We start from the raw sequence: 13797 nt of genomic DNA, 5'->3' as shown, positions 1-13797 counted from the left end.
TTGCTTTAAAAAAATATTAATATATTTTAATGTCGAAGTATCTAGGAAAATATTTATACAGCCCCTTTAGGTAGATTTTTCATAATAAATCTGTACTAAAGGACCTCGTTAGTGACTTCTTAATAACTCTAATCGTGGGTTTTTAAGATCAAAATCTCCGGTTAAAACATATTACTATCTTTGTTTTGTCAAAGATAATGATAAGGATGACGATATGTTTTGTACACAGATTTTGGTGTCAGAAACCCACGATTAGTGCGGTAATAATTCTTATATAATATAATGTATGTGTAGAATTGTATATTTGGTGCTTGAAAAAGACAAATGTAAGTTTTATTTTCGCACGTGTTTCTGTAAAACGTGACGATGTTTATAAAATGGGAGCATTCGGTTTTTTCGGCGGTGTCTTTTTGTTTCGTTTAAATTTACATTTGTATGCTGGTCGTTGGTCGGGAGACGAACAGTTAAGTTCCGACGAACTAGCTGTATACACGGACTCTCCGCTGGTATACGTGGATTAAATTCAGCTTACTAATCGTCCGGCATAACCCGGCTACGATACACGATGGAATACTAACATTGTAAGCCCTTCTATGAATTCATATCGTTCAGCTAACAACGTATAATAAAATTAGTTTTATTCTTTTATAGTTAACACTACTGTCGTTTTGTATTTTTTATACAAGTAATCATGTTCTGATTGTATCCTTAGGTAGATCGAACGTGTCTTCGATTTAGTTGTTAGAAGCCGATTCTTGCCTATAAAGCATGAATCAGACCTCAATAGATCTAGATTGGTGCACGACATTGTATATTATAGTTTGTGTCTGCATTGAATGTCAATAAAATGCAGCGTCCGAAGCTTTAGAGTGTCGTATAACAAACGTTGGGAGTGATTAATGACCGCTCGACGTAATCTCCAATAGGGACCTCTTATACATAATACATGGACTACGTCGGAATTAGCTTACGCCGTGAGAAAGTTGCTTTTTCTAAATAAAAACCTAACAGTCATTTCCACTGATTGTAAAACGCAGTTGTGTGCACGTCTGTACAACTGTCGGCGTGTATATTTGCAGCTATATTATAACATTAATATTCTATATTCCTAGCACCAATTATAGAATTAAGATTTTAAATTAAATCTGAGTAGCTTTAAGATGGCTTTTATAAAATAAGAATCGGTTTATAAAATTAATGTTAAGATAATGAATTTGTTAATGAAATTATGTATATAGTTTAGTAACATTGATGTTTTATTGTATAAATTTAGACGTACCTAACATTTAATAGTTAACACTTGCCTGCATAGTTTTTATATTAAGTTTTGACTGATTGATTTATATGATCTACGTTTTAGTGTTGTTTTTTTATACACTGCGTGCATTTCTCTTTTACTTTTTTAATGATCAATTATAAATACATTTCGAATACGTATTGCGGTACAACTTCAATAGTCATTTTGTTTTATGATGAACTTTTTAAAACTATGAAAATGTTTTCTGTTATACTTTAAGCTGTGGGCTACAAATAATACACGAACACAGCGAGTTTTAATCCGTCTCGCAGTAATGCTTGTAAATAAAGTAATCGTGAAATGCCCATTTTTAATATTTAATCCTGTATACATACGTTTGTTGTACGAATCAATTTTAAATGTTAAAATGTACGTCATTAATAAATGAAATTTTAAATATTTGAAGTTGTTCTTTTTCCATTTACAACTATTTTTATATCACAAGGTGGCAAACGAGCAAGCGACCGCCTGATTTGCTGAAACAGCGAAGCGACCACTGCCCATAGACATCTACAATTGCAATGCGTTGCCTATCTTTAATCAACGGAGAAAGGAAAATATTTGCCCTTACTATGCGTCCTTCGACATATCCTCATCCCATTCCCATCATTTATAAGAAAAGTTTGGAAAGGGGAAGAGGACTACTGAACCATTAATGACTAGGGCAGTAAATACTATCGTTTCTTCACCATAGCACCCACTCGACATTCGAAGAAATTAGTATTTATTTTTAACTACGAATTGATCAACTGAGTTGAGGCGAACGATTTCGTAATACAGGGTCAGCGACTTCTTTTCACGTATTCTGATTATAACGGCGGAGGCAGCTCGCTAGAAAGCTACGTGTTTCGAGTTTAACACGGCATCGGCCCAGAATGACGTCCATCGAGATTTCTCGGTATAACAGCGCTGAGTATTTCGGAATCGGAAACAAGGATTCCGGGAAACGGGCGCCCGCGCCGGCAGCCGCGAGGACGCGACGCACGGCGTGGGCGTGATTAACAACCTCTAGTGCACTTACAACACTATTATCACATTTAATAGCATCCAAGCCTTTAAAAAAAAGTAACAATCACTTCGATGGCAATCTAACGGAAAGCGTCTCTAAAATATATGAACATCCCATAATCTCATCTTGGTATCCCAAAATTTTGGGTTATTCCCCTTATAGTTACGCACGGAAGTAAAGAAAAAAAAGAACATTGTCTAATAATTTTTCTAACGATCGTATAATTAAGTAGGTCCTTGGAACCCAACAATAGTTTTTATGACAAGTAAAATGATAAACGAGTGTTGTACAGTAATTTATTTCCTAGCTACAAAATGTAATTAACTCTCACAAAGGTTCTAGACAAGTTTAATTTCAGCTCGCGTGGCGATAGTTTTCTTTTCTTAGAAAGGAAACGAATTATGCGCGTTGGCTGTACGATGCGTACTCGCCGCCAACTTGCCGCATCCAACAAGAAGATTAATGATGGTGGTGATTCAAAATTGTTACAAGAGCTCTGCTTTTATTATTTAACCACTTATGAATAAAAAGACTATCATTAAAGAAAAATTACTTGGAGCTTGGTATGCGTTATAAAAAGTTAAACAAGAACTCTATAAATCTTTCCTACAATTAAATACGATATGAAAAATTCGTAGGATGCTATAAAAGCAGCAAACGAAAAAGTCATTGATCACGAAGAGATATTTTAAAACGATATGTTTCATTTATCTTAACAATAAATTATTCATTTAAGTACTAACACTGTCATATTCTTTTTATAGTCATAGATTTGTGACTATAGCTCGAAGTAGGTTGAGGTGTTAAAAAGGAAAAGGAGAAGATGCAAAGAAAGGGGATTATCACACTAATCATAGAAAAATAAGTCTACTTCGCGCCTGCAATGAGTCAAATAACTGCAGTCATTTTTCTTGCGACCACTCTCGTTAAGGCGCGGATATTCCTCAACTTACAACTTATGATGTAGAACACAGTATTTAAACATTAACGTAGACTTTAACTTTACTTTATTCATTAATGAATCAATTTAAATATTTATAGTATACAAATAGTACAGTCAGCTTCATAAATATAGTGGCAGTCAAGATATCCAAATATATAGGAACACCTAAAGTGATCAATTATATAAGTACAACCAAAGTTATCAAATTAATTGAAGCATCCACTCTGCTCAAAAAGATCGAAGCGTTCACATCGTCATATATATGAGTACATTCAAAGTGCCCATAATTATAGTAACAGACAGAGCGTCAATAGTAACGAAGCATCGAAAGTATGCAAAAATATCGTAACATTTGACAAAATTGAACTCTATCTCTATTTACTTAAGATACACTTTGAAATATACTACTTCTGTTAAATTCATTTGACGCTTTGTATCAACATAATAGGTTGTCCAATAAGTTCGTTCCGATTTTCAATAGGTATCTTAGAATAGACCCGAATATATTACAATTATTGAAAACATATGACATGTTTACATAACACATACATACTGAAAAGCTTAACTTCAGCCATATTTTGACAAATGGTAGGACACGATTCGTTCTTTTCTACCAGTTTTTAGCCGACTTCAAAAAGAAGGAGGTTATCAATTCGACTGAATTTTTTTTTTTTTTTTTTATGTGTGTTACCGCGAATCTCCGTCCCTGGTTGTCCGATTTTGATAAAAATTATTTTAATCGAAAGGAAGTGCTTGCAGGTGGGTCCCATTTTTTTGTTTTTTTTTTAAATAACTAGAAGACTAGTAGATTTTGAATATAGCTTCAAAATTTGTTGCGAAAATTAGGGACATTTTTGCTTTCAGCGCTTACGTAGGCTAAACTATAAGACCTACATCAAAATGATGTATGGCGAATTGTAGCTCTTTAAATGTGCTAAATAAAAGTCCGCGATAGCATATATCTATCTTTTATAGTTTTCTCACAATAACCATTTTTTTCTTTACGAAACATTAATTAAATTCATGCCCTATTTCCGACGCTATTATTCAAGTTCAGTATTAACCCTTATGTAAATAAACATGTTCATTATCAAGAGAATTTAATGTAGATTATATTTGCAATTAAAACTATATCATTCTGTCTAATAGTTTAGGAGATATCGTAAGAATAAAATTACGCGGAAACGAAAAATGCTACATCGCGTTACAATGAATAGCACAAATTTGCTTTCTGGGCTTACGTAGGTCAAACTATATGACCTACATTAAAATGATGTATGGAGTAATTATAGATCCTTAAATTTGCTAAATAAAAGTCTCAGGTGGCATATATCTATCATCTATGGATGTCTCACAAAAACCATGTTATTGTGAACAAACTTCGATTAAAATGCACACGAAAAACAGCGTCGTAAGCTTACGGCGCTATTATATTATATTCGATATGAATCCTTATCCAAATAAATATGTTTGATGGCTAGAGTATTAAATGCAGATTACATTAGCCTTTAAACTATGTAATTCTGATCAATAGTTTGGAAGATATTAAATTATTAAAAACTACGCGCATTCGAAAAATTCTACGGCGGCGCGCGGCTGGACTAAATTAAAGGCACGCTACGATGTATTAGTTCGTTAATTTTCAATTTGTATACCGATTTTGATAATTAGTTCATTGTTTAAGGGAATAGTGGTTATCTGCTGCATTCTAAATTAGTTTTTGAATTGAAGTACACACATATTAAATAGGAAAGTCCTTTTCTTTATTTCTTTCCTCATACGTATTAAGGAAATTTGTAATTGAACTTCAAATTCACTAAAAATTGTGAAATAAAACAAAAATTTTAAGAAAAAAAAATAGCCGACTTCAAAAAAAACAATCTCAAACAAAATGCACTCAAAAGTAACATAAAAAAACAATTTCAAACAAAATGCATTCAAAAGTAACATAAAAAAACAATTTCAAACAAAATGCATTCAAAAGTACCATAAAAAACCATCTCAAACAAAATGCACTAAAAAGAAACAAAATAATGACATGAAAACTTCTTTCTTTCTTTCTTCTCTCTTTCAAAAACCCTCTAAACTCTAAAGAAAGTTCTCTTCTTTCTTGTAACATGTCTATATTGTATAATTATTGTTATTTTGGAGTCGGTTTCGGCCTAAATAGGGGCATAAACGTAAGTATGTCTTATACATCTCAAATATAAAATGTATAATATTATATTTACTTTGGCCGACACCGACTGCGAAATAACAATAATTATACAATATAGACATGTTACAAGAAAGAAGAGAACTTTCTTTAGAGTTTAGAGGGTTTTTGAAAGAGAGAAGAAAGAAAGAAAGAAGTTTTCATGTCATTATTTTGTTTCTTTTTAGTGCATTTTGTTTGAGATGGTTTTTTATGGTACTTTTGAATGCATTTTGTTTGAAATTGTTTTTTTATGTTACTTTTGAATGCATTTTGTTTGAAATTGTTTTTTTATGTTACTTTTGAGTGCATTTTGTTTGAGATTGTTTTTTTTGAAGTCGGCTATTTTTATAAAAACTGATTGACTTAATTTTTGCCGAAATACATAAGACTTTTTGCTATAGAATCGAACAAATATAATTTAAAAGACGTATGCCAAAACTTAAGGGCCTTTAAAATTTCCCTTAAAAATGGGCACGAACTTATCGGACAACCCAACATTTTTCTTCTTCTTATTATAAACGCTTAAAATTTATAAATTTACGATACATGACAGATACCTAATCTATCTATCTATATAGGTATATAAATGAAAGTCGTGTTAGTTACACTGTTTATAACTTAAGTTCGGTCGAACTGATTTAGCTGAAAATTGATGGGGAGGTAGCTTAGAACTAGGAGACGGACATAAGAACTTTTTATCTTGTGAGCATTTTTTTTATTCCGCGCGGACGAAGTCGCGGGTAAAAGCTAGTAAGTAATATCAAATTTTACTCTGTCACAATATGTGCTAGTTTCATTGTTTTACTATTTTCGCCGCAGTACGTAAGTTTAATGGTTCGAATCCCAGGCTTACAAGGTTTTTATTTTTCAATATTATCAATATATGTATAGAGCTTGATTTATTTTTAATGAAAAGGAAAAATCTAGTAATTTACTTAGAATATGTTTTTTACTTAACAAAAACAATTTTAAATTTTTATTTTTGGGGTATTAAATATTTAAATAAAATTAATAACGATTAGGTTCGGCCATCTACACAACTTCTGTTAAATTAATTGACAATTTGTATCAAAATATTTTTCTCTTCCTGTTAGGTATCTTCAGTCCGGTTGCAGTAGAATTTTCCAAGCATAGATTTATTACACGTATTCGATGTCGCCAGTGACAGTCCGCGCGGAATTAAATGACGAAACTTACAATTACAAATGTGAACAATAAAAAGACATGCTAATGACGTCTCGATTAAAAAAAGGGACAAGGAATATTGTGGTTCCTTAATTTTTAAAGAAGTCGAATAGTAAACAATAATTGTTGCGATAAAGTTCAATTTTATATAACGCTTTGATAATAAAATTAAAAACCTTAAAAATGTAAAAATAAGTTTGGGATTCGAATCGCCAAAACTGCGTATTACAGCGAACAGTTAAGCCGTAAGGCCAAACTGGCATATATGGTGACAAAATTTGATATTGCTTATCTATCTCGTACCTATCTGTCATGCGGGACGTAAACTTGAAGTAAATAGCAAAAAATGTTTTGATATAAAATGTCAAATGAATTTAACAGAAGTAGTATATTTCAAAGTGTATCTTAAGTAAATAGAGATAGAGTTCAATTTTGTCAAATGTTACGATATTTTTGCATACTTTCGATGCTTCGTTACTATTGACGCTATGTCTGTTACTATAATTATGGGCACTTTGAATGTACTCATATATATGACGATGTGAACGCTCCGGTGTTTTTGAGCAGAGTGGATGCTTCAATTAATTTGATAACTTTGGTTGTACTTATATAATTGATCACTTTAGGTGTTCCTATATATTTGGATATCTTGACTGCCACTATATTTATGAAGCTGACTGTACAAATCAATTTAAAAAGTTTCAATGGCAAGATAGATAGTAAAGTTCTAACTTTTGTTTGCAAAAAGCTAAAATCTATAAAAAAATAACAGAAAAATAAAACTAGAATATAATACGGTTTAGTAAACATACGCTTCAAATATTATTTAGAGAATAATTTATTTATATTTTTTTGTCCTACAACTTATTTATATATTTTGGAATATCGGAACATCATAGATTTATTGAAACATGGCTTCTGACATTTGAAACTGTCAATGTCAACTAGACAAACAGCACGTGGAAATTATAATTTTTGAATTACAAATTTTCTACAATTTTACTTGTAATAACTAAGTTGTCTTGATACAAAGCTTATTTTCACAATTATTTGTTAACTATCGATACAAAGCATTTTTAGTTTTATACATCTAGATTTTAAGATATAAGAGCATTGTAATTTAAAATGTTGAAAACCAAAAGAAAAAACGCTGAAGTAGATGCTGGTTCTCCAAAGAAAAAGAAAGTTCAATTTAATGAATCAAAAGATGATCACAAAGAGTACAAGTCTTTTAAAACAAAGAAAAATGCCGGGAAAGTGAATCAAGAAAATGGATCCTCAAACTTTAATAAGAAACCTAAAAAAGACTTTAAAAACAATAAATATGATCCTAAATCCAAAACTGGTGATAAAGAGAACAAAGTCGGGTTTAAAACAAAAAGTAATTTTGCACAAAATAAAGGAAAGTTTGGTAAAGCACCTAATGCTAAAGGTAAACCAAATTTTGCTAAAGATAAATTTTCAAAAGCACAGGAGCAAGGTGAAAAACCGGTATGGTCTGAAATGAAAAAGGAAAAGAAAAACTTACGGCTTATTCGGCGCAAAGCTAAGGCCACTGCTGAAATATTTGAGATTTCACATAAGGCAAAATTATTATCTGCACAAATACAAAGGTAATTTCTAGTTGTACAGTAATAGATTTATTTATTTTTATACATTTAGTCTACTCAAAAATGTTTTTATGTTTTCTGAAGTCACTTTATAATGTTATTAAACACATTATAGTGTTTCATAACAATGTAACCAAGTTTTTTTTAAATAGCAAAATTTTATTTTCTATATTTAAAAGCTTAAACAAAATACATATTAATACTACTCCCAAAATAGTACTTAAAAATCTATAATTATATTTATAGAAAAGTGGTGAAACAGGAGTTCAGAATGAAAGCATGCAAGGAGCTTCATTGCATGTTAAAAGGCCAGTACAAATCTATTGCACTCACTCACGATTTGAGCAGAGTCATCCAAGTCCTACTTAAGCATAGTCCAGAGGATATAAAAAATGAAATAACTGAAGAATTATTAGACATAATGGTGCAAATGATGCAATCAAAGTATGCGCAACATGCAGTCAAACGTATCATGAAGTATGGCACAGATTTTATCCGTCATGAAGTTATAAAGAAATTGTTTGGTCATATTGTGTCACTGGCCACTCATAATATAAGTGCACCAGTACTGGATTATGCATATGGCGAGTTTGCTACAAAAAAAGAAAAGTTGCATATGCAACAAGAGTTTTATGGTGACTTATATAAGAATGTAAGTAAAGTAATGTTAATAAAGATTTATTTTGTCTTATCTTGCCATACTTGGTTTAACCCATTCTTATATCTTGTCTCTATACAGAGGCACGAAGACCACACACAAATATTCTGATTTACGACTCAAAGTCTTTTATCGAGTCTGACTTTTGTTGATATAATTTGAGTTATTCACAAATAAGTGATAATAGATTACATAATTTTTTTTCAGTCTAAAGATGACAAAATTAAAACACTTAGTGATGCCTATAAGGACACACCAGAAATGAAAGTTGCCATTTTGCAAGCTTGCAAAGCAAATATACAAAAGATTTTGGATAAGAATCTGCATGACAGCGAGTATGTATAATGTTTATCTTTATTTCATTGTTATAATTAAAGAAATCTACCCCTCTGGTTGACTAATGTGGATTTTTTACATCTCCAGCATCTCTACTACATGCTACACTAAAAATTTGTTCCACACAGTGGCTTATGTAATATATGTAATGTTCCCAGCCATCAAGATATATGAAAACCTCTATATAAATATTTTCCTTTTTGGGGGAAAATATAATATATCTTACTTCTTATTAATATTATAAATGCCAATGTTTAGATGGATGGATGGATGTTTGAAGGTTAATCCGGAACGGCTTAATGGATCATAGACACATGTCAACATAGTCTGAAGGAACAGATAGGCTACTTTTTAATTCCACACGGACGGAGTCGCGGGCGACAGCTAGTCACATAATAACTCATTAAATGAACTTTAATTTATTTAAGTAAATCATGTTACTGAACACATAACTTTTCCAGGTTGTTTCAAACTGTATTATACAATTACATCTGTGAATGCACAGCAGAAGATAAAGCGGAACTGATCTCAACTCTGAGTCCATTAATTGTGCCGATAAGCAACTCACTGCCTGGCGTCAATGTGGCCAGTATCTGTGTCTGGCAAGGAACTAACAAAGACAAAAAGGTTTTTAGTACAAATATTTAAAAAAAAAAAATCAATCTACAAATTGAAACAACTTAACCTTTCCACTACCAAAACACCTGTACAAATATCTACTGTCTTCTTGTCAATGGAGACTTTTTGTACAGCATTAGAAAATCATAGTAAGATTGCGGCAATTTCCACGAAATCATTATGTTTTTTTTTATTTCAGACTATAATGAAAGTGGTCAAAGAACATGTTGTATCTTTAAGCAAACACAAGACTGCCTATCGTCTCTTAATAACAATATTTGATGCCGTTGATGACACTGTTTTAGTGAAGAAAGCTATTGTATCTACTTTAGCTAGTAATTTGAAAGATGTAGCCAAAGATCATTGGGGAAAAATGGTATGTACATTTTATTTGTCTATATTAATATCTATATATATAAAAGAAAGTCGTGTTAGTTACACTATTTATAACTCAAGAACGGCTGAATCGATTTGACTGAAAATTGGTGGAGGTAGCTTAGAACCAGGAATAGGACATGGGATAATTTTTACCCCGTTTTCTATTTTTTATTCCGCGCGGACGGAGTCGCGGGTAAAAGCTAGTTTGTAATACTAATTAATTAGCTATTGACAAGTTATTGGATCATTTCAAACGCTAAAATGGTATAAGGGTTTTCCAGGTATTACATTGGTTGGTGAAACCTAAAGATCCACAAGCTTTCCACCCGAGTTTCATAAAGTTCTTAGAAGATGGTGCCAAAAGTGGTTCTTCAAAGAAAGATGCGGACCTCCGTGTGTCAGAGCTCCGTGAAGCTATCCTACCTGTTCTCAAGCAAGATATGGAAGCAGATGCCGACTTCTGGTTGAGCAGTAAAACTAACTTTCTCCTCACTATAGCTGTATTATCAATAGGTAAGGATTATGTCTAAGAGTTATTTTAAGTACACTTTCACATACTAAGGAGAGTCAATGGCACTGAATTTTTTAACCTCTAGTGACTATTGTGACACAAAATACCTTGTCTAGGTCTACACCCGGATTTTTTATTAGACTTTATTTTGGCGTTGATGTTTTATTAGATTCATTTTGGTGTTGATGTAATATTAGTTAAGTTATCATATTAAATTATATTAGTTAAGAGCCTTTCAATTTAAAAAAAATCTTTACAAAGCCTATTTCCTTACTAATATTATAAATGCGAATGTTTGGATGGATGTTTGTTAGAAGGTTCAGAACGGCTCAACAGATTTTGATTATATTTGGCTTATATGTAGAACATAATGTAAAATAAGAACACATGCTACTAATTTACTTTCTTTCTAGTCCCGACCAGACGGAGTCGCGGGCAACAGCGAGTTTCTATATAATTATGATTTTATCCACAGAAACATCGAAAGCTATTTTAGAATCGCTAGCTAAGGTGATATGCCAGTCAAATTGGGTCATAAATCTTGATGGCAAAGAAGTATTGGCTATTGAAGATGCAGGAATACACATGTGCCTCAAGAAACTAGCAGCTCTGGACAAAGATAAGACTGAGGGGACACTCGGAGAAGTTATGTGTGAATATTTGAATGATGAAGCTGTAAGTTGAGATATTATTTATTTTTAAACACTTATATATTGATAGTTTCTTAGTGATTTAAAAACTTTTTTTCACCAATAGCAATTTAATTAATAAGAAAAATTTTAACTTTACTTGAGGATAGTTTGTACAGTACTAATCCAGTTTATTTAAGTTTAAACCCCTTTTATAATAGAAAACTTTGAAATTCTATTTTTAATAAAATAATTTTTGTTTTCAGTTTAATGTTTGGATTCCAACGAATAGAGGATGCTTCTTCTTGCTTAAGTTAATTGAAAACAATGAAGAGAAAATAGCCAACAAGTTAATAAAGAAGATTAAAGCACATACAAGTCTTATAAAACAACAGACATCTGAGGGTGCAAAGCTTTTGTTACAAAAGGTTCAGAAAAAATAAAATATCTTTTGTATATTCACATATTTTATTTATTTATACAACCTTGATTATATTTATTAAGATAGTACAAATTTTTAAATTAAAATTATTTTATTTAAGCCATATTTTATCTATAGGATTTAATTCAGCAGTTTTAATAACATCCAATGACTTCTCCAGTAATTCATCTTCTATTGTCTGTATTGATCTGAAAATGGTACAGAAATCAAGGTCAACTTATTGTTTTTCAACATATAGTTTGGAAAATATATCTGATAATGGACAGTTAAAGATTGACTTAAACAATTGTTTAAGGGGTCGAGGGGCCTAGGGTTGATATTGAACTTAAAGCATTTCTAATTCTCACTCTGTCTTCTTCTATTGACCTAAGTCAATTAAAAAAAAAAAAAAAAAAGTCAGAAATCATCATAATAATTGATCTTAAAAGTAGGTAATTTGGCCATAGGGGTCTGCGGTAATAGTTCATTTTGGAAAAGGGGGTCACTTGTCCAAAATAATTTGGGGATCCCTGGCTTAGGCAAACAAAGCACCCGAGAGTCACAAAAAGGTATTAGCGTTAATAAAACCTTTTTTCACCTAAAAATAGAAAATATTGAAAGTAACAATATTACCTCCTGGCATCTAAAACCTCCCAATTATCTTCTCTTAATTTATCATACATTTCGGATACCCTTTTCTGAAAGTCCAATACCTCATACCTATAACAAGTAGATAATATAAGGTTTCATTTCAGACAAGCAATGTAGCGGAAAAATTCATATGAATTGAAAAAAATGCCAACCTCTCATTGCCAAATCCATTTCTCTGCAGAATATTTTCAAGTGGCATTGTAAGAAAAAATACTTTGTCAGGTTTTGGTAATCCGGAGTCTGGTGACTTACACCAATTTATATCATAACCTGCAAAAGGATAATGTGACAACTGACTTGTTAACTGAACTAGTTAGGTTTGGTTTAAATTCAAAAAATAAATACATTACCTTTGGCGGCAGTAAATGCTACACCTGAGTAGCAATATCTATCAACAATAATACTAATGCCTTCTTCCAGCTTTTTTATTAAACTGCGAGCTTTCTCCCATCGGTTTGCAGAAAATAATAAGTGAATTGTTTCATCTGACAAATCATTCTAGAAATTAAAAATATGCGTGTGAGTAATTTTTAAGCAATTTTCAGAAATAAAAATAAGTGTTAAATTACCTTAGACTTCAAGTAGCTGTTAATCACTTTGCCAATTTCAGTACTCCTGTCAGGAAAGTTTACATATTCCGCTTTAATTTTCCGATTGTTTAAATTCTCAACTATTTCAGAAAAAAGTATTAACTGATTAAAGAACCAACATATTTTATATGCAACATACAGGAATTGTTAAAAAAACGACCTACCTAGGTTTTTACTTTGTGTGGATTTTCCAGTTCTATCTACACCTTCAATAACTATTAAAGCTCCTCTTTTAAGAGACATTGTTACTAAAAAACTTATTGATTTTTACAAATGTTCAAAAGTACTCTTCAAAACAGAAGTACACATTACCACAAATTTTATAAACGGATATTATCTTATCGTAGTTTTGCAATTTTTGTAATTATTTTTGGCGGTAAATAATGATAATCGTATGACATTTGAAACTTTGTACATGACATCAACTAAAGTGTTTCTTACTGCAAATTATTTGACACATTTAATAGAAAGGTAGGTTTTTATTAGTGCATATTTAGTTACTCTGATTTTGTTTGTCATCAAAGCATTAGTTCCGGTTCCGGCTAAGGCTTTTAATCCTAATAACTTGAAACCTTTTTACAACTTAAACACGCACATAAAGGTTTTCCAGGAAAATAAAACATCTTGCCGTGTTGTGTAACCTACGAAACTAAATTCTTGTTAACACAATAACAATTTCATTAATAAAAAAAGTTTGATTGGCTTCGAGTTGTCAAAGTATTTTATTGTAAACGCGGCGTAATTTTTGTGCTAATTTGATGTGA

General features: G+C 31.4%; 2 protein-coding genes across 2 annotated transcripts; one reads left to right on the top strand and one right to left on the bottom strand.

Moving 5' to 3' along the window:
- The first annotated feature begins 7669 nt into the window (after positions 1-7669).
- LOC106718083 (protein penguin) lies at positions 7670-11827 on the top strand. The gene is made up of 8 exons (XM_014512084.2): positions 7670-8244; positions 8488-8893; positions 9107-9234; positions 9697-9862; positions 10053-10229; positions 10513-10744; positions 11218-11417; positions 11638-11827. The coding sequence occupies exons 1-8, from the start codon at positions 7757-7759 to the stop codon at positions 11812-11814; spliced, it is 1974 nt and encodes a 657-aa protein (XP_014367570.2). The 5' UTR covers positions 7670-7756; the 3' UTR covers positions 11815-11827.
- Positions 11828-11887: 60 nt separating this feature from the next.
- LOC106718166 (thymidylate kinase) lies at positions 11888-13421 on the bottom strand. The gene is made up of 6 exons (XM_045679811.1): positions 13198-13421; positions 13013-13113; positions 12794-12941; positions 12596-12713; positions 12426-12512; positions 11888-12001 (listed from the first exon to the last, which is right to left on the bottom strand). The coding sequence occupies exons 1-6, from the start codon at positions 13274-13276 to the stop codon at positions 11905-11907; spliced, it is 630 nt and encodes a 209-aa protein (XP_045535767.1). The 5' UTR covers positions 13277-13421; the 3' UTR covers positions 11888-11904.
- Between the last annotated feature and the right edge of the window lie 376 nt (positions 13422-13797).

This window comes from Papilio machaon, chromosome 10 (genome assembly GCF_912999745.1).
Source record: "Papilio machaon chromosome 10, ilPapMach1.1, whole genome shotgun sequence".
In the NCBI taxonomy this organism is placed as follows: Eukaryota; Metazoa; Arthropoda; class Insecta; order Lepidoptera; family Papilionidae; genus Papilio; species Papilio machaon.
The sequence above is the reverse complement of the archived record's forward strand: the minus strand, read 5'-3'. Positions and strand labels throughout refer to the sequence as shown.

Coding starts and splice junctions, on each gene's coding strand:
- LOC106718083 (XM_014512084.2), top strand. CDS start 7,757: ATGTTGAAAACCAAAAGAAAAAACGCTGAAGTAGATGCTGGTTCTCCA. Junction 8,894..9,106: donor ATGGTGACTTATATAAGAAT/GTAAGTAAAGTA, acceptor ATTTTTTTTCAG/TCTAAAGATGACAAAATTAA. Junction 11,418..11,637: donor AATATTTGAATGATGAAGCT/GTAAGTTGAGAT, acceptor TTTTGTTTTCAG/TTTAATGTTTGGATTCCAAC.
- LOC106718166 (XM_045679811.1), bottom strand. CDS start 13,276: ATGTCTCTTAAAAGAGGAGCTTTAATAGTTATTGAAGGTGTAGATAGA. Junction 13,114..13,197: donor CACACAAAGTAAAAACCTAG/GTAGGTCGTTTT, acceptor TTTCTGAAATAG/TTGAGAATTTAAACAATCGG. Junction 12,002..12,425: donor GAGGTTTTAGATGCCAGGAG/GTAATATTGTTA, acceptor TACCATTTTCAG/ATCAATACAGACAATAGAAG.